The sequence below is a fragment of the Vulpes vulpes genome, chromosome 2, assembly GCF_048418805.1.
Source record: "Vulpes vulpes isolate BD-2025 chromosome 2, VulVul3, whole genome shotgun sequence".
NCBI lineage: Eukaryota > Metazoa > Chordata > Mammalia > Carnivora > Canidae > Vulpes > Vulpes vulpes.
This window is the reverse complement of record NC_132781.1, coordinates 127,242,285-127,263,859: the sequence shown is the minus strand read 5'-3', so window position 1 is coordinate 127,263,859 and position 21,575 is coordinate 127,242,285. Positions and strand designations below refer to the sequence as shown.

Genomic DNA, 21,575 nt, shown 5'->3' with positions numbered 1-21,575 from the left:
AACATGTGATAGGGCACAAAGGGCACTTCACCTCTGTTATACTTTTTATAAAAGCTCAGGAGTACTGGCAAGTACTCAAAAGTTTTATTAAGATCATGAGAAGTAAGGAAAGACTAAGAAACTGTCACAGACCACAAGAGATCAGAGAGATGTGACAATGCAATGCAATATAGTACCCTGAATTCAATCCTGGAACAGAAAGAGAACATTAATGAAAAAACTAGTGAAATCCAAATAAAGTCTGGAATTTAGTCTATAATAATGTGTCAATATCACTTCCTTAGTTTTGGCAAATGTATTATAAGGTATTAACAATGGGGGTAGTTGGTTGAGGGGTATACAAAAATTGTACTATCTTCACAAGTTTTCTATCAATCTAAGACTATTCAAAAACAGAATTTTGGGCAGCCCGGGTGGCTCAGCAGTTTAGTGTCACCTTTGGCCCAGGGTGTGATCCTGGAGACCCGGGATCGAGTCCCATGTTGGGCTTCCTTCATGGAGCCTGCTTCTCCCTCTGCCTATGTCTCTGCCTCTCTCTCTCTCTCTCTGTCTCTCATGAATAAGTAAATAAAACATTTTTTTTTAAAAGCCAGAATTTTTCTTTTTTAAAAATGGGCAACTGAAGGCTAGATTTGCCATTTTGCATATCTATCCTTCCCCAACATGTTCAAAAAAGAAGCTTTAACTATATTCCTATGTTTCTAAGAATATCTATTTCTCCTATGTCTAGAACTAAGGGGAAATATTCATTAGCTTTCCTCTAAGAAAGATGAGAAGAATATTCATGTTTATCAGAGAATTTCCCACATGAAAAAAGAATATTCTTCAAAATTAAATATCCTTGATCTCCCTTCTTCCCTATATGCTCCTGATGCACTGTTGCAAGTTAGTGTTTTGAAAAATGTCTCGAAAAAGAAGAAGAACAGGGCTGATCAGAAACCTAGGGAAAGATATTCTAGAAGGGAAGTCAGGTGGAAACTGGAACCAATTGCACAGAACATGGTATAAGTAAAAGGTAATAAGAAGAGAAGAAGCCAGAGATAGAAGAAAAAGATAAGGGGAAGGGTGAGTTGATGAAAGCCATGATACACATATTTTGAACTGTAAATTGGATAAGTGGGGCCCATTTTTGGTTTCTAAGCTGGTGAGGAGAGGCTAGATGAGATTGAGAGATACAGGCCTACATGCCTATAGTGTCTATAAAACTCCTAAGCACCACAGGTATACCCCAGGGGTGGCTAAAAGGCAGGCCATCCCAGAGGAGACGTCTGGAAGATATTTTCTGTGGGTCACTACTGCCCCTTGGTCACCTTCAATTACCAAATGTTACAGTCTTAATTATATACACCCAAATGCATATGTTGAGGCCCTAACCCCCATTACCTCAGAAAATGACTCTATTTGGAGATAGGGTTTTTAAGGAGGTATTAGTTAACATGAGGCCATTAGGGTATTCCCTAATCCAAATCGATTGGTGTTCTTTAAAATCCTAAGAGATTAGGACACACAGAGGGATGACCATATGAAAAGCCATGGAAAGGAATGCTACTTATGTACCAAAGAGAGAGGTGTCAGAAAATCAACCCTGTGGGCACTTTGACTTCCAGCCTCCAGAACTATGAGAAAATAAATTTCTACCTTTTAAGCCATTCAGTGTGTAAACTGGTACATGACATGATGCCTTTTCTATGTTCCCAGTCCCCAGTCCCCACTTTTCTTCTCTGCTGTTAATACTTTTTTAATGTAAGATGCAAACTAATGGATATTAAATCCACAATGTACTCTATGGATATTAGGCCCATAGTCTTGAGTTAGACCATTGTGAAAATGTGTTATTTCATCATTTCCCTTTATGTCCTTGGGAATTATTGAAAATACTGTGAAAATTATATTTTTGTTTTTATATGTGTGTTTTACATGAAACCACTCCTCCTAACACAAAAACTATTGAGATAAGAACTTACTATCATGCTAAAACAGTGGGTCTCAACCTTTTGGGGGGTCATATTATCCTCTGAAAATATGATAGGCCATCTTGCCAAATTTGCACACAGATATGTGTACATCAACATGCACACACCTATTCACACAAATTCAGGGAGTTCAAAAACCTCTTGTTGCTCATCTACTTATGCCCATGGTCCAGGTATCCCTTTGCACTCAAATGAATAGTTCTTGTCCAAAGAAGTTAATAAAAATCAGATAATCTATAAAAGGGCAAAAGTCAACCTACCTGCCAGGCTGAGTTTGCAGAGTAGAAGGAGCATCCATAGTGCCTTGGCCCACATCATCCCCAAGTTAATGCAGGAAGGCTGAGAAGAGAACTGAAAATGTCACTGGTCAAAAGTTAGTTTCCTCTTTTGTTTTTTTTTTTTTTAAGTTGTATTTAAATTTAATTAATTAACTATAATGTTTTATTTACTTCAGAGATAGAGGTCAGTGATCCATCAGTATTATATAACACCGAGGGTTCATTACATCACATGCGCTCCTTAATGTCCATCACCCAGGGACCCCATATTCCCACTCCACTCCCCTCCAGTGATCCTCAGTTTGTTTGCTATGATTAAAAGTCTCTTACGGTTTGTCTCCCTTCCTGATTCTGTCTTGTTTTATTTTTTCCTCTCTTCCCCTATGATCCTCCTCTCCTTTAAACAACTCTATTTCCAGTGACAAGCAGATTCTTGGGTTTTTAAGGAAGAGTCCTTTATTTTTTTTTCTTATTTTATACTTTTAGTTATCATAACATAGACACTTCACAATTACTTCATCAACCCCACTCAATATTTAATTTGTCCATAATTCATTCCACTCTGTAGCTTGAAAAGAATACCAGCCACCAAAAAAAAAAAAAAGTACTGTGAGTTGTAGAGATCTGAGACCATCATTTCTCTCTGCCTCAGGCCCTAAGCCCTGCAGCCAAATGGAATGACTCCTAATCTCCCAAAAGTGCCATGGTATTTCAACATCCCCATGTTTTGCTCTTGTGGTTCCTTCTGCCTACAATGTCCTTTTCCCCTCATTCTTGGCAAATTAATTCAGTCTTCCAGACTTATCTCAAGGCTAACCTCTATACTTCTCCCCACCCCAGAGATGGAATTGTGCACCAACCCCTCACCCTGCAACATATCCTATTGCATGTGCCACACAGAATAGTGTTACCAGTTGGCTACTCTATGTAGAGAGAGTTTCTGAATAGTGAAGCTTCTCTTATTCCTCTTTGAAGCTAAGAATTTAAGTACCTACTGGTACATGATAGACATAAAATACTGTTAATGGAATTAATTAGAACAAAAAGTTTGCTGACTCTTCATCTCGTCCCACAGAGAGATGGTGGGATAATTTAAGGATGAAGCAAATGGAAAAGCAGTAACTCATTTTTGGAAGAAATAAAGGATGCCACATTTCATCTGACAGATCATTAGAGGGGGAAAAAAAGAAAAAGAAAGAGTTCTCAACAAAATAAACCATTTGAGAAAAATTCATATGCATCATTTCTGGAAAAAAACACCAGAATAAAATTTTCTCATACACAAACCAAATGAAGTCTTACTCATTGAAAATGCCTACGGCAATAAAGCAGAATGAGAATTTGAGTCTGTAATGGTAAAAATGCCATCAGGAAACAGTATGAGACTGGTTACATAACAGCAATAGTAACCACCTGTTACTCAACAGCAGTAGCTACTCTCTTAGGAAATAATGGTTTTGATTTAAAGGAGTCAAATCAAAGGGAAATTTTTAACTTTTTAAAATGAGGAATGTGTTCTTTAAAATTAGTTGTAACACTAGTAGTATTTGTCAGTGCCTAATTATTCATAACATTGTCTTAATTTTCTCCATTTTGTAGCTAGGAGACATGCCTTTATACTGGTCCTAAAAGCATTCTGGAAAAGGATAGAGGCCCAACCATGAAAACTCTATAAAAACTACGGTGCTCAAATTATCAACAAATGAATAATTATGGATGTGAAAGTTAAAATTGTTATTCTGACATGGGGTTTTATGTTTTTAAAATCTTATCAATATTAACTGTTGAATAAAACATTTTAAAATTTATGGTAATTACTGCTTTCTCCTTTAAAATGAGACTAATCGGGGATCCCTGAGTGGCTCAGCGGTTTGACGCCTGCCTTTGGCCCAGGGCGCTATCCTGGAGTTCCGGGATCGAGTCCTGCGTCAGGCTCCTGGCATGGAGCCTGCTTCTCCCTCTGCCTGTGTCTCTGCCAATCTCTCTCTCTCTCTCTATGTCTATCATAAATAAATTATTATAAAAAATAAAAAATAAAATGAGAATACTCATATATTATTTGTGAATTAAAAAAACCTCAAAACAATTGGTGGGAATGTGAACTGGTGCAGCCACTCTGGAAAACTGTGTGGAGGTTCCTCAAAGAGTTAAAAATAGACCTGCCCTACGACCCAGCAATTGCACTGTTGGGGATTTACCCCAAAGATACAGATGCAGTGAAACGCCGGGACACCTACACCCCCATGTTTATAGCAGCAATGTCCACAATAGCCAAACAGTGGAAGGAGCCTCGGTGTCCATCGAAAGATGAATGGAAAAAAATAATAATAAATTAATTAATTAATTAAATTAATTAAAAGAAAGATGAATGGATAAAGAAGATGTGGTTTATGTATACAATGGAATATTACTCAGCCATTAGAAACGACAAATACCCACCATTTGCTTCAACGTGGATGGAACTGGAGGGTATTATGCTGAGTGAAGTAAGTCAATCGGAGAAGGACAAACATTATATGATCTCATTCATTTGGGGAATATAAATAATAGTCAAAGGGAATATAAGGGAAGGGAGAAGAAATGTGTGGGAAATATCAGAAAGGGAGACAGAACATAAAGACTCCTAACTCTGGGAAACGAACTAGGTAGGGGTGGTGGAAGGGGAGGAGGGTGGGGGGTGGGGGTGAATGGGTGAGGGGGGCACTTGACGGGATGAGCACTGGGTGTTATTCTGTATGTTGGTAAATTGAACACCAATAAAAAATAAATTTATTATAAAAAACATCCTCAAAACAATCAGTACCAAAACATACTCAGAGACAAAACTAGAAAAATTGCAGTAGTTGAAGAGAGTGGTATTCTAGACTTGACACAGCCTGAGTTCTAGCCCTGGCACTCCTTTGAATCATCTGGTGACCCCAGGTATTCCCTTTAAAAAAAAAAAATTTACTCATGAGACACACAGAGAGAGAGGCAGAGATATAGGCAGAGGGAGAAGCAGGCTTCTTAGAGGGAGCCTGACGCAGGACTCAATCCCAGGACCCAGGGTTCACAAGCTGAGCCAAAGGCAGATGCTCAACCACTGAGCCACCCAGGTGCCCCCTCAGGTATTCTCTTATTCATTCAGCAGTGTCCTAGCCACACATTAGGTGTGTGGAATAAAAGATAATCCTGTCCTTAACTTCACTCTAGTTCAGTGGTTTTTTTAACAAGGAAAAGGGAGTCAGAGGATGGAGAGGATGCTAAAATCCAGAGTGAGCTACTATGACTGATGGGTCCATATCATATTCCTCCAAATGGGTTTAAGAAAACAGGAAAAATGAGATCCCTGGGTGGCGCAGCGGTTTGGCGCCTGCCTTTGGCCCAGGGCGCGATCCTGGAGACCCGGGATTGAATCCCACGTCGGGCTCCCGGTGCATGGAGCCTGCTTCTCCCTCTGCCTGTGTCTCTGCCTCTCTCTCTCTCTCTCTCTGTGACTATCATAAATAAATTAAAAAAAAAAAAAAAGAAAGAAAACAGGAAAAAGAGTTGAGAACCATGGATCACTTGCAGAGACAGAAGCACAGACACTAATAGCAAATACCACATGGTAAGTGCTGTAATTATAATAGTGCAACAAAGAGCACAGAGGATCTAAGGAGAGAAATGAGCCAATGATTATAGAAAGTCAACAAGTGGTTTTAAATGATGATACTCCTCATTCTACAACTTGCCTGTCTTCCAGTGCCTTTTCCACTTTCCCCACACACACCCAAGGACCACCACAAAGTGATTGTTTATGGGGAGTAAACATGAACAAATTTGAGATGCCTCCCAGAGACTTAGAAATAAATTCAATTGGGAGTTCAATAGCAAAATCTGTGCACAAAGGCCAATCTAGTTATCTGTGAGTGTAAATCAGTGGGTAGAGGTCAAATGCAGTTTGAGTTTACTCTAAACTCCCGCCAAGGAAATCTGGGCATATTCTCAGACAAGTGGATCTGGAAAATCATTATCATCATTTAGTTGCAAGAAACTACTCGACTAGTTCTATCTTAAGTGGGAGGAGACTTTGAGAACACAAAGGACAGATCCCCTCAGACTTTAAAATATTGATGATTAAAGAAGGGAAAAGTTGGCAGAGTTTATCCCGTACTATCTCCTGGAGGAAATGATGAAATTTCCTTGTACTGAACAAGGCAACTCATCAGACCTAACCACAGTCTTGATGAAAGAAAACTCAAAACCAAAGGTTTCCACCATTGCTATGATTCTGTGAAGACTTCTATGATGATTAATTTAAAGGAAGAGACCCTGAACAAGGACACGAAGACTATCCTCAGAGCACCTTAGTAGCTCAGTCAGTTGAACGACTGACTCGATTTGGGCTCAGGTAATGATCTCAGGGTGTGAGATAAAGCCCCAAGTTGCCGGGAGTGGGGTGGAGTCCACACTCAGCAAGAAGTCTGCTTGAGGATTCTTTCCCTCTGCCTCTCTTCCCACCCATGCTCCCTTCTTTCTGAAATAAATAAATCTTTAAAAAAAGAAAAAAATCCTCCCCACTCCCTTTGGGCACCGTAAAGGTGTCACCTGTCGAAGCTTTTCTTAGGAAAGCAGTCATATCCTTAGTGCCTCCTTTGACAAGACCATTAGAATTAATGGTTTCAAATCTGGGAAAACCCTGAAGGAATTCTGTGGCCATTCCTCCTTTGTTAATGAAGCAACTTTTACATGAGATGGACTTTTTATTAGTGGGCCATCTGATGGCACTGAGGAAATCTAGAATATGAAGACTACAGAATGTTCAAATACCTTTAAATCCCAAGCAGCACTGTCAACACTGTCAACAGTGTGATCCTGCTTCCCAAAAACCCAGAGCACTTTATGGTGTGCAAAAGATGAAATATAATGGTCATCATGAACATGCAGGGGGCAGATCAGAAGCTTCAGCTCTGATAAGAGAGGTGGTGGTGATTTTGTTTGCTGCACCCTAACTGCCTGTAGTGAATGGATCTACTGTGTAGCAGGGGACTTTGTGTTCTAGTGTATTAGCACAGTTATTGGCAAACTGGAGAGAACTTGGACAGTTTACCAGAAGGACATGATTGGTATCGCACATCACTCTCATTAGAACGTGATTGCTACTTAAAGTGAAGATGGACTCCTAAAGCTCTGGAGACCCTAATTCCACTTTTCTTCTAAAATTTGCTTGAAGGTATGTACTTAAGTGAAGACAAATTCATGTATTGTTTTTTTTTTTTTTTATGCTACCTTTTCTAAGCAAATATGTGAATTTGGGCACAAGAGTAACTTTGTGAAAATTCGTGTTAAAAAAAAAAACATATCAGTCTCCTTGCAGTCTTAAATGAGGTAAAGTAGCCTCACAAAATCTGAGCAATTTCTGGGGATATTCAAGACCCTGGGCCACAGGAAATTCACAAATATTATGCCATGTTCTGGAGGAAATCAAACAATTTCCTGCATTCTCTGGGTCATCATCCCTAACATCTAAATGCAGCAGCTTTGAACAACCATCTTCAATAAAAGGTCACTTCCTAGAAATACAGTTTCTCATTAGAGGGACCTCATTTGAATACAGCATTTAATGGAGACCCAGAAATCTCAAACAACTATGAATATTTCACACTGGACTAAAGGACTCTGAAAATATATAGTGATACCACTTAAGTAACCTGTGTTTTTTTTTTAAAGATTTTATTTATTCATTTATTCATGAGAGAAAGAGAGAGGCAGAGACACAGGCAGAGGGAGAAGCAGGCTCCATGCAGGGAACCCAACTCGGGAACCCAACTCGGGATCCCCAGTCTCCAGGATCACACTCCTGACTGAAAGCGCGCGCGTGCACACACGCACATGTGCGCGCGCACACACACACACACACACACACACTATCCTTTGGCCTTTCAACAATTCCCAGCCAAGGCTGCATCCTGGATACAAAGTTTCATGTGAATATACTTGTACAAAAAAGTACCACTATGTGATTTTTCCCAGGGCTGGTCCTACTTTCATTCATTCATTTATTCATACATTCACTCAACTAATGTATGTTGATACTCATTCTCTGCCAGGACCCGTGCATACTATGGAATTGGGTTATTAAACGATGGGCAAAGAAGAAATAAATTCTAAGTACAGAACTCTGGCCATAAGTTTAATTAAGAATCTGTGAACTCTACCGATGGGAGAGAGGAAGCAAACAGGGAGCTGCCCAGCCTCATTCAGTACCCCCACATTCCTTAACAATGCGTGGTAGTGAACGTTAACTAGACTTGTTGTGGTGATTATTTCACAATATTTTCAAGTATCAAATCATTATGTTGTACACCTAAAACTAATATAATGTTATATGTAATTATATATAAATGTGGGGAAAAAAGCTGTCAAAAAAACCACAAAGTCTATAAACCCACTTGAGGTGCAGGATGCCTTTACACAAAGAACATTTTGAGATGCCAGCATCAAGATAGGCAAAATCAGAACTGTGATGTGATAGTGAGAGTCTACAAAGCGCTGACACATTACAAAAAATGGTACCTTGCCTTTTAAAAAAAAAAGATTTTTATTTATTTGAGAGCATGTACAAACAGGAGGAGGGAGGGGCAGAAAGAGAGGGAGCAACAGGTTTGATCCCAGAACCCTGGGATCCTGACCTGAGTTCCAGGCAGACGTTTACCTGACTGAGCCACCCTGGCACCCCATATCCTGCCCTTCTAAAAATCCTTGTGGACTTGGTATTATTAGCTCCACTTCACAGATATGGAAGTTGAGGCTCGGTGATATTATACAACCAGTCCAAAAACCATCTATGGCATAGCTGGGATTCTAACCCATGACTGTCTTATCCCAAAGCCTAGACTCTTTCCACAAAAATCAAACAGTAGCTATTAATGATTTTCTGTCCCTCAGATCTCCTGCCACGAAACACCAATACACAAAAGGATCTTCCTCTGAAGCTCCTAATTTTCTCTAGCCTAGAGTTTCCAGAAAGACAAATCCATTATATATATTCATATATTTCCACCAGCCCCTGACCTTTGATCCCCATGATTCCCCAGCCTCACCCCAGCAATTTAAAAGGGGGTCATATTCCCATAATTACCAAAAACCAGTCTAAGGAGTAATTCTTATGGTGGGTTCTGACCCATAATTTCATTAAGGAGAAAAAGACCCTCACATAATTGAAAAAGAGGCCTAATTTGCAAGGGTTTATCAAACTTCTCTAAAGGAGTATGGCACTCACCTCCCTGTGGTGTCCAGATGTCCTGCTGGTTCAAAGGATCCCCATCAAAAGTGCTCTGTTCCCTACAGCACAAGTCAGGACAGAGAGGGAATTTGGAATTTATCTACATAGAGATGTGTATTTCCTCTCTGGTTGTCTGGGAGCTTTCTCTTTGCTTTTAAGCAAAACCCAAGACGGGTAGCACTTAACCCATTTATGCTGGGAAGTGAGATGCATTATTGTAACTGGAAAAAAAAATCTACTTCTGTGAGACTACTCAACTTTACAGGAAAAATGCCATCTGAAAGTGTCATAAACAATTAAAAGGAACTACTAAATTTGAAATTTTCTATTCAGGAAGTCCTTACAAATGTTGTAATGGGTGAAATGCTGAGAATATCTTTAACTGAAAAAGAGAAATATGTAATCATGTGATTGGCTTTAAACGAAGAGAGAGATGAAGGGAAGAAAATAATAGTAGCTCAGAAAAGAGATTTATAATTCTTTATAATTCTTTTTTATGTCTAAAGCCCAAACTAAGCCACCTAAGATTCCTATTTAGCAGTTTATTATGATAATGATTAATAATATGTGGAGTTCTTATGGTGTGTCAGGCACAGTACTAAAAACTTTACCTCCTTGGATTTTCACAACATTCCCAAAACATCGATAATATTTTTATTTCCATTTTACAGAGGAGGAAACTGAGGTCCAAACAATTGAGAAACTTGTCCAAAGTTAGTAGTAGAGCCAAGAAATGAGCCAAGGCAGCCTGATCTGCAGTTTCCTACAAATTGAAAGTTTAAGTTACATGATCTCTGGGGTTCCTGTGAGCACTATAGTTCTACGTTCTTTTGCAATGAACAAAATCATAAAGGACATAGACTAAGGAAAAGATTATGATGCAAAGAGAAAGAAACATAAGATTTTTTCTTTAGATTTTTATTTATTTGAGAGCGAGAGAATGTGTGTGAGTGGGGAGGAGGAGCAAAAGGAGGGGGAGAGACAAGGAGAATCCTTTCTGAGCTCCAAGCCGGAAACATAGGACTTGATCCCAGGACCCTGAGATCATGAAACCAACAGTCAGACACCCAATCAACTCAGCCGCCCAGGCACCTCAGAAATGGAAGTTTTAAAACATGATATGCTTTCCAACCTCATGTTTTACTTTAAACCCATTCCCTACCTTCCTCAGGCAATGTTCCACTAAATAAAAGAGTTTAGCAAAAATAAGAAGACGGGTAGTCTCTTACCTAGTAGATTATGACATATTAAAAACCCCACTGTAAAGTATTATCTAGCATAGCTAAACTTATGCATAAAATAGCACTTCTTTAGTTTGTTCAACCAGTACTTAATAAACAGCTATTATATGTGTCACATCTGCCTAAAGATGTGTGTGAAATTAAATTCTGGTTAAGAATTTATTGATTAAACATATACATTTATCTGTATTCTCTCAGGAAAACCCACAAAAATTATAGGAAAGGTATAGAGCCACAGAACAAAACAAATGGGAGCAGAGACAATTACACATGAAATCAAAGATGTCAACAAGTTTTTGGAAAATGAGAAATGAATCAAGTGGTAACTGAGCTGGTAAAAATGAGAGAGCTGAAAGCTAAAAATGCCTAAGAGAAGAATTATGCCAACAAGAATTATGTCATGGAATTTCATAATGACTCACAAATTTGAGACACAAGATGGGCATAACCTATCCTTGTTATTCATGGATTCTGTGTTTGCAAATCTACTCTCTAATCTGTATCCCCAAAATTAATACTCTAGGTGCTTTCACAGTCATTTGCAAATATGCGCACTGGCAAAACACGAGAACCACCTGATGCACATACTTCCAGCTGAGGTGGAGCACTCTGCTCTCATCCTTGTACACAAATATCCTTTTCATGATCTATTGAGAGCCATGTTTTCTGCATTTGTTGCTGGTTTTGTTGTTTTAAATGATCCCTAAGAACAATGCTAAAGCACTCATTAGTGTCCCAAGTGGAAGAAGTAATGTGCCTTACAAAGAAAATACCTGTATCTACTGACCTTCACTTAGACACGAATTACATGGCTACTGGTTTTAAGTTCAAGGTTAATGCATCAACGATACCTATTAAATAAGGTATCTTTAGGCCAAAACACACATAAAACAAGATTATATAATGATCAACTGATGAAATCATTGTAACCAGAGGCTTGCATGAACTCAACTGTGTACCTCCCCGCCCAGAGAGAACAGTTCCTTATTCAATAATTTAGTGTTGTCAGAGAGTTCACAGAACATAATTACCATAAATAACATGTGTGCCACAATGAAGATTAATGTGAATGGAGGCAGGAGAGTAACCTATCTGCAAGGCTCACTGACATTATGGCAGAAGTATGATGACAAGGGTTTAAGGATGCGTAGCCACATAAGAGGAAAACATGGACAAATCTGAGCATGTACCAGACCACAACAGAGGACAATATCATAAGTGACTAGAACAGATCATTAATTAAGCTTGAATAAAGTAACACTGAGGTTGGAGAAGTGACCCAATCCACACACTCCAGCATTTCAACCCAATTCCACAAACTTAATTTGACATCATGTCCTGTGCTGGCACTGTGGAAATGAAAAGAGGCCGCACTCAGAAAAAGTTCACAACTTAACTGGGAAAAGAGACATGTAAACACAAGCTGTAAACCAATATGGCAAGCGGTGCCAAAGAGACATGTATAAAGTGCTACAGAAAATGAAAAAAGGGGGATCCCTGAGTAGCTCAGCGAATTTAGCACCTGCCTTCGGCCCAGGGCATGATCCTGGAGTCCCAGGATGGAGTCCCACGTCAGGCTCCCTGCATGGAGCCTTCTGCCTGTGTCTCTGCCTCTGTTGCTCTCTCTCTCTGTGTCTCTCATGAATAAATAAAATCTTAAAAAAAAAAAAAAAAAGAAAATGACAAAAGGGAGCCAGCCATTAATTCTATGCTAAGGGAAGTGGATCCCAGAAAATAAATAAGAAAAAGGGACTTTTTTGGTCAATCAGAGAAAGATAATTATCATACAATCTCACTTCTATGTGGAATTTAACAAACACAACAGAGGATCATAGGGGAAGACAGGAAAAAATAAAACAAGATGAAATCAGAGATGGAGACAAACCACAAGAGACTCTTAATCATAGAAAACAAACTGAGGGTTGCTGGAGAGGAGACGGATGGGGTAACTGGGTGATGGACATTAAGAAGGGCATGTGATGTAATGAGCACTGGGTGTTATACAAAATTGATGAATCACCGACCTCTACTTCTAAAACCAATAATACATTATATGTTAATAGTTAAAAAAATAACTTTAACCATAAAAAAGGGACTTTTTAGTGGAATACAATACATGGATGTATTATAAACATTTCTGGTACAAAGATGTGTAATAGATACTTGCTGACATCTGGGATGAGATCTAGAAGACATACTGGTATCCCTTCACTATACCTCTTGAAGCAGGTTGACTGTTGGACCCCCAGAAGATGTATCCAACCAGAACCTCAGAATATGCTCTTATTTGGATTAAAGGTCTTTGCAGATGTAATTAAGATACAGATCTCTAGATGTAATCATCCTGGATTACGGTAGATCCTAAAACCAAGGACCAATGTCCTTAGAAGAGACAGAAAACACAGAGAGACACAGGGGAAAGCTATGTGACTAGAAAGACAAAGTGATCAAAGTGATACATCTGCAAATCAAGGAAGCCTAAGACTGCCAAGACACCAGAAGCAAAAAAGGCATGGTACAGATTCTTCCTCAGGGCCTCCAGAAGGAACCAACCCTGCTAACACCTTGATTTTGGACTTCCAGAAATGTGAGAGAACAAATGCCTATTTTTAGCCACCATATTTGTGGTAATTTATTAGATAGCTCAAGGAAACTAACATACTCCTCTAACCCAAGGCAAGGGCAAGTCTGGCCCATCAAATTCTTTCATCTAAGAATATGAAACTGAATCAGCTAGATTGTGGTGGACAATGAGGCTCTCAGGTCGTAAGTGCTGGCAGATATGTTCTAGACATGTAAGAAAAGAAAGAAGGTTAGGAAGACAGTGAAGAAAAGAGATAAGCAAAGGAGAAAGATCATGCGAGAGAAGTTCAGTACCCAACTTCCCAGCTGCTTATGTGGAACACATGGGATTCTGGTGCATTCTCTGCCTGTGGATATCCATGACACTACCTGCTATGTCATTCCAATACTATGCTGCTAAGTTATATTTCAATCTGTTTTTGTTCCTTGCAACCAAATGATCCCCAATATAACAAGGATGCTTGGCAGTAACTTGGTTTTAATAGAAGGAGGTGGAAATAAAATGGCAGTTACTAAACAAATGAGCTATTTCAAAGTGTAAACTGATTAGGAAAGAAAAGGTTAACAGTTGGGAAATTTTACCAATAAAAAGGCACACTGAAACGAAAGCAAGCAAGTTTTCTTTCATAAAGACAATGTTGATGGTTTCAGGCCCCAGAGTAAATATTCACATCAGGGGAGAAGTTGGAAAAAGAGAGAATATCAAATGGTCCAAACAAAGACTGAAACAAACACAGCTCTACTAACCACAGTTGACAACCTTCCCCAGGGTAGGTCTTGTGGTCCTTCTGCCTTGGATTAGTTCTCAATATCTGATATGCCAATTGCTCAATTCTTTCAGTCTCTGAACATCTATTAGTATGTACTATGTGCCAAGGACTGTGGTAGGTCCAGCGTGGTAGCCACTAGCTACAGGTGGCTGCTAAGCAAGCAAAGTGCAATTCCAAACTGAGATGTGCTAGAAGTGTACTATAAACACCAGATTTCTAAGACTTACTACAAAAAGAAAGTAATATTCTTATTAACAGTATTTCTATTGGTTATATATTAAAATATTAAAATAACATCTTAAATGCATTGAGTTAAACATATTATAATAGTACTTTTTTTTTCTTTTGGTAGTCTCCACGCCCAGCATGGAGCCCAATGAGGGGCTTGTACTTACAACCCCAAGATCAAAACCTGAGATGAGATCAAAAGTTGGACGCTAAACAACTAAGCCAGCCACCCAGGTGCCACTACTTTCTTTTACTTATTAAAACAAGGCTTGCATTATATTTGTTAACTATAGCTGCTCTAGTTCTAATCCAGCCTTGCCTCAGCCTCTCTCCTCCCCCACTCTTCTGAAAATCTTCAACTATATTTTTATACTCTCAAAGTTTGTAAATTTTCCATTAATTAAGTCATCCATGCTTTTCCTTTACCTTGATCCTAAAACTTAAACATTAATAAAATAATCCAATATTATGATTATATGATTGGTAATCACAGAAGAATCAAGTAGTGTTTTGCACAGATAGAAAAAATAAATGTAATTCCATGTCCCTCAAACGGTCTTGCTCGATTGAGTATATTTCAAGAATCAAAGTCAACTGCATTACCTTTTCCTAAACTCTATTCCTCAAAATTATGGCACATTTATTCCTCCTATTTGGGCAATGACTTTCTACTAGAGCTTTTTCTTTTTCCTGAAGTTATTATTTTCTCTTTTCTTAGTGATATGAGGAACCTACACCTTCACCTCATACTAAAATCATCCAAATTTTTCATCATATATTTTATTAAATAAATCCATTTTCTTTATGAAGCATATTGGAACCAGCTACAATGAGGTATTGGCAGTAGGAGATGGATGCAACGGGAAGAGTGCACAGGAAGTGAGGAAGCAGCACGTCTCCTGAAAAGCTTAATTCTGAAATAAACATTGTGACAAGGACACATTGGTAGGATGCAAGGGAGAGGAGAGGGCATGTGTTTATTTGTCCTCCCAGAATTAAGAATGGGCTTGACTGGATGTATCTGTAGATTGGAGTCCTTTCCACCTGACAGCCTCAGTCTTCCCCATCAAAATAGGAGAAACAGCCATTTGCTAAGAAAAGGATCTAAGGATCTCATTTACCTCATGAAAGGAGCACACCAGGGACCAGATCCTGCTGAGGATAAGGATAACTAAGTGGCACTCAAGATCTACATGGCTGAAGAATGAGAACTGGTAAAAAACATCCTCAGATTTCTGTGGCACTCATCTGAAGACTTCAGTTCTTTATTATTTCAAGAGAAAATAACTATAGTGTAAAATCAAGGAATATGTTCCAGGCACAGATCAAAGGAAGGTTTCTGTTTCCATTACTGTTTCCTTTAATAAACTCTTGACTCCTTCCCTCTTCCTGTTTTAATAATTATAACAAGAGATAATTACATAGTAATCTGCAAATTAACTCTATTAAAACTATAAGAATCTCTGGCAGCCTTTCTCATCTAGGCTCCTCATCTGAACTGCAAACCAGAATTTAAATGACTATTTCACTTCACAAAGAATGAAAATAATTAGTACCAATCCAGATGACAGAAGAGAACTTCACTTACAAGATGTACAATATAATATTACATACAATTGATGCCTTCAGGGTATTAGCTTAATTCTCTCACAGAACTCCAGCTGAGAAAGACCAACTGAGGTGGATATCCAAAAAGGTAGCTGGAATTACTAAATTTTGAGCAATTACAGTATTCTTTTTTTCAATTACAGTATTCTTAAAATATTGGTGATCTTATAAACTGACACCCTGAAGAATTAACACTCCTTTAGATTAATAAATTCTGATTTTCAAAATAAATTCCTAAATTGCATAGCTATACTTGCCATAGTTCTTTTTTTAAAAAAGATGTGTTTGTTTATTTGAGAAGACAGAGAGAAAGCACAAGTAGGAAGGGCAGGGGGGAGAGGGCGAGAGAACCTTAAGCAGACTTTGAGCTGAGTGCAAGACTGATGTAAGGTTCAATCTCACAATCCTGAGATCATGACCTGAATGGAAACCAAGAGATGGATGCTGAACTGTGTCATGCAGGCACACCCCCTTTCTATAGTTCTTAACTCTATACCTGCAAGAAGCAATGATCCCATTTCCAGGGCTTGGGATTTTAATCCGCTAATGAAGGAATGGGGTATAATTCCACTAATTTAACAAAGGAAAACTATAGTAAAACTCCAAAACTGCTGTGTGCACAATCACACTTCCAGAGGATTGATGATGTGAATGAGGCACTTTAAAGTGGGTTTCTGATACTAAACTAGCCCTACAAGATATGTTAAGCAGAAAATTTTACGTGGAAAACAAAAATCACAGAGTAATAAATATCAGAGGCACAAAAGCAAAATTTAAATTTATCTGTAAAAATCAGTCAAGAGAAACAAAGTAAAAGGAAGTAAAATATGGTATCAAAACATGGAGGGGAGCGTAGTAAAGAGTGAGTTATAAAATAAGTGACCAACAGCTTAATATAGACTGCTATATGCAGAAGTTGTTACATATAAACCAAATGGCAATCACAAATAATAAAAAAAAGTAATAGATGGCAAAAAATAAGGAATCCAGCTATACAGGCCTACCTCAAGAAGCAAGAAAAATCTCACATAAACAACCTAACCTACATCAAAGGAACTAGAAAAAGAATAACAAAATCCACAACCAGTAGAAGTAAAGAGATAATAATAAAGATCAGAGCAGAAAGAAACAAAATAGAAACTAAAAAAAAAAAAAATAGATCAATGAAACCAACAACCAGTTCTTTGAAAAGATCAACAAAATCAATAAACCTTTAGCCAGACTCATCAAAAAAAGAGAGGAATCAAATAAAGTCAGAAATAAAAGAGGAGAAATATCAACACACATAAATACAAAACATTATGAGACTATTAGGAAAAATTAAATGGCAACAAATTAGACAATCTAAAGGAAATAGATAAATTCCTAGAAACATATAACCTCCCAAAATTGAAACAGGGAGAAATTTTCTTTTGACAAAGGAGACAAGAATATGCAATGGGAAAAATATAGCCTCTCCCAACAAATGGTGTTGGGAAAACTGGACAATTGCATACAAAACTATGAAACCGGGCCACTTTCCCACACCATACACAAAAATAAATTCAAAATGGATTAAAGACCTAACTATGAGACCTGAAACCATAAAAATCCTAGAAAAGAGCACAGGCAGTAATTTCTCTGACATTGATTATAGCAACTTTTTTCTAGGTATGTTTCCTGGGGTGAGGGAAACAAAAGCTAAAATAAGTCATTGGGACTTCATCAAAATAAAAGGCTTCAACACAGCAAAAGAAACAATCAACAAACCTCAAAGACAACCCACTGAATGGGAGAAGACATCTGCAAGTGACATCTCAATAAAGGATAAATATCTAAAATATATTAAGAACTTATATAACTCATCAAAATGAAAATAATTCATTTTAAAAATAGGCACAAGACATGAGCAGGTATTTCTCCAAAGAAGACCTCCAGATGGCCAACAGATGAAAAGATGCTCATTATCACTCATCATCAGGAAATGCAAATCAAAACTTCAGTGAGAAATCAAGTCACACTTGTCAGAATGGCTAAAAATCAAAAACACGAGAAAAAAAGAGGATGTGGAGAAGCAGGAACCCTCATATACTCTTGGTGGGAGTACAAACTGTGCAGCCATTATGGAAAACTGCACAGTATGGAGTTAACTCAGAAAGTTAAAAAATGGAAGTACCCTATGATTAGAAAAAATACAAATTCAAAGGGATACAGGCACCTCTTTATTTAATGCCACATTATTTACAATAGCCAAACTATGGAAGCATCCCAAGTATCCACTGATTAATGAATAAATAAAGAAAATGTGGTATATTCACAATGGAATAATATTTAGCCATAAAAAGAGTGAAATTTTGCTATTTGCAACAATATCCATGGAACTAGAGATTATAATCCTAAGTGAAATACTAAGCCAGTCAGAGAAAGACAAATACCATATGATCTCACTCTAATGTGGAACTTAAGAAACAAAACAAATGAGCAAAGGAAAAAAAACAAACAGGAGACAGTAATATTGTTGAATATAATAATGTACAGAATTGTTGAATCACTATATTGTACACCTGAACTAATATAACACTATATGCTAACTATACTGGAATTTAAAAATATAAAAAAATAAAAAATAAAGTGGAGTTTTAAAATCTATTTTTCTGAAATAGAATCATATAACTTTCTAAGGAGACTCTTAGAAATGGATCCATTACATTATCATGCCAAGAGCTAATGCAGTATTGTGCTTTCTGCGAAATTCTACAAGCCTTTCAAGAATTTACCTCATTAATTAATCTTCAAAAATGTTTAAGATCCATGTATAAAAGAAAACATTATTTGTATTTTCATATAACTAAATATGTCTCACAAATACCAAATCATTTTTCCACATAATTACATCTAAATCATTATACTTAAGAAGAAATGATGTACACAGATAATAGTCATGCTTTCTTTTCTGTGTTAGTATCAGCTGAGAACTAGTCAGTGTGTGCCAGAACCTGGTTTTTCCAAGGAGAGTCTAGGAATCAGCCATGTGAGTATTAACTAGCTTGTTTAGAAATGCAAATTCTCAGGATTTGTTAGGCCTGCATCATCTCAACTCCAATTATCCCTCTGCCAAATCCTGCTTCCTATCCCTTCCTTTCAGAAGCACTGATAAACATGCCATGCCCAAGGTAAAGCAATCACAGTAAATTCCCACAATAAAGACAAAATTTCCATGTTTATGTGCAGCTTGGCACCTGGCAGTATATTAGGTACTGCATAGATTATTAGTTGAAAAAGTGTATACAGCTGTCTGCCTTGGAAATCTCAGAGCAATCTTTCATAATCAAATTATGTATTTTTTATAGTAGTGTTTTCCAAATTTACAAATCCACCCTCACTTTTGATTAAAAAAAAAAAAAAGTAATTCACTCTCCTTTGTAGAAACAGCACAGTGACTCCTGTAGTTGAAAATCTCACATATCGAAGATATCGTCAATCCTCTGTATATCCCATGAGGCCAAGAAAATTTGGTCTAAATTTATTTCTGTAATCTGTATCATGAAAATAATAGTCTTCTTTTTAGTTTTAAATAAATGAATCTTTTTCTTCAGCCAGTTATTTGTAACCTTTTATCTCTTACTTGTTCATTTTCTTTAGACAAGGCATGCCACTTACATAGTTCCACAGAGGGCCCTGCTCTTAAAAAGTCCCTAAATTAGGGTTAATGTCTTGCTACTACTGTCTTGAAATTCTTGATTATTTTGCAACAAGGGTCCCCGCATTTTCATTTTGCATAAAGCCCTGTGAATTATGTAAACTAGTCTCATCCGCAGATTTGGTTCTTAATAAGGGGGTAGCAATCAAAATCATCAGTGAAAGACATTCTTCCCCAAATGTATATAACAGGGCCCCACCTCCCGAAATTCTAATTTCAGAGGTATGGGGTGGGATCTGTACATGTATAATTCTTAAGACACACATATTTAAGAAAAAGTCCACGGTACAAATTCTACCTCATAACTAATCACGTTGCTTTAAATAAGTTCTACTCAAAAAAAAAACAAAACAAAAAAGCTCCTGATGGCTTTTAAGTAGGAAAGGCATTACTTGGTCACTCATAGTATTAGTAATTGATCACTCCAAGCTCTAATTGTTTCTCAGTCCTGGGAGATCTGTCTACTCATCCACTAAATATTGACTCCTTTGGGGGTTTTGTCCTAGGCCTTTTCTTCTTTCTCTACATCTCATTCCCCAGAGGTCTCAATCATCATCTATGGATATCAGTTATTTATAACAATGTAGTTTATCATATAAAACATTATGGTTTTTCTATTTGAAACCTTATTTATTAAATATTTCAATTTATTTTTTTACTTTTTATTCAATTACAATAATTTACAGTGTTATCTTTGTTTCGGGCATACAAAATAATGAGTCAACTATTCTATAAAGTATCAAGTACTCATCATAATAAAAGCAGTCTTAATCCCCTTCACCCTTCAATTTTTCTTTTATAGCTTCTTTATTTACAATATTGATTGAGACATTTTGAGATTTTTTTATACATTTAAATCTTTATATATTTAAATACCTACTCCATATGGAATTTACTTTGCATTCTTCCACTTCTTATTCTACTGAATCAAAGTATCATTTTTTTCATTGATTAATTTCTGGATTTTTCTTCCAATTCTAGGATCTATGTTCTGGAAGTGTGCAGTATATGTGAGGGGAAAGGGAAGAAGAAAAAATTTGTTACCCAAAAGGACCTGTCATAATCTGGAAATGAGAGCTGATTCACATTATGTACACACTGTGCATTTATTTTAAGGGCCCAGAGGAGCAGATAAAAATAAATAAAAGTCTAGGTACTAGAGAAGCATAGGATCCATACAACTTGTACTATTATTGGCATGCTTATTTTATTTCATATCAGCAAATCAGCTTTGGGCAAGTTAAAGGTGAAGCCAGAGACCACAGGAATCCTCTGCAATTTAATTAAGAATTCAGAAAAATGGAAAAATATTTGACACAGATAGCATCTTATATGATGGATAAACCAAACCAAAAAAATGAAAAATAATTATGTAGATAATAGGTATTGCAAAGACATTACAAATAGAAACATTATAACCAAGTTGGGATAAAGATTTCTTTCCTGACAGATTTATGTATACGCCTCATCTTATTACAAGATGTGTGTTGCTGCTGCTACTTTTATTTTTGCAGCAGCACTCTTATGAAATTCTACATTAAAGTGAGGAGACTTTTGTGTTATTTTTGTAACATGACCTCTGCCTCTGAGATGACCTGTGTCTGTGTTATAATAATGATAATGAAAGTATTATTGCTAATTCAATGTTATAGAACACTGAATTTAGCCTCAAGCTTAGAATGTAGAAAATTGCAAGAAAATGTCACTTCCACCTTAACAACAACAAAAACAGCCAGATGATACACAAAAATTTTTCTTGAGCCCATAAAGGAGCTGAGACCCTAAGGCAACCAATAAAAGGAATTCTAAAGAGGGACAAGTTCCTGCAAGGAGAGGCAGAACAGACAAATTGCTTTACCTTAAACAAGAACAGGAGAAAGAACTGGCCACCCTACAAGCAAGACTTGAAACAAATCCTTAATGCCAAGTGTGGGATAGCTTGTCTTTTTCAAATAGTTGGAGAAGCCAG

The 21,575-nt window shown here is 37.3% G+C and overlaps 1 protein-coding gene across 1 annotated transcript in view; it reads right to left on the bottom strand.

Moving 5' to 3' along the window:
- IL31RA (interleukin 31 receptor A) overlaps positions 1 to 21,575 on the bottom strand; it is an 81,829-nt gene that overhangs the window by 49,185 nt on the left and 11,069 nt on the right. The window contains exon 2 of the mRNA XM_025983470.2: positions 2,234 to 2,324. Coding sequence (XP_025839255.2) covers positions 2,234 to 2,291 — 58 coding nt within the window. The 5' untranslated portion in view covers positions 2,292 to 2,324. The remainder of the gene's footprint in view (positions 1 to 2,233; positions 2,325 to 21,575) is intronic.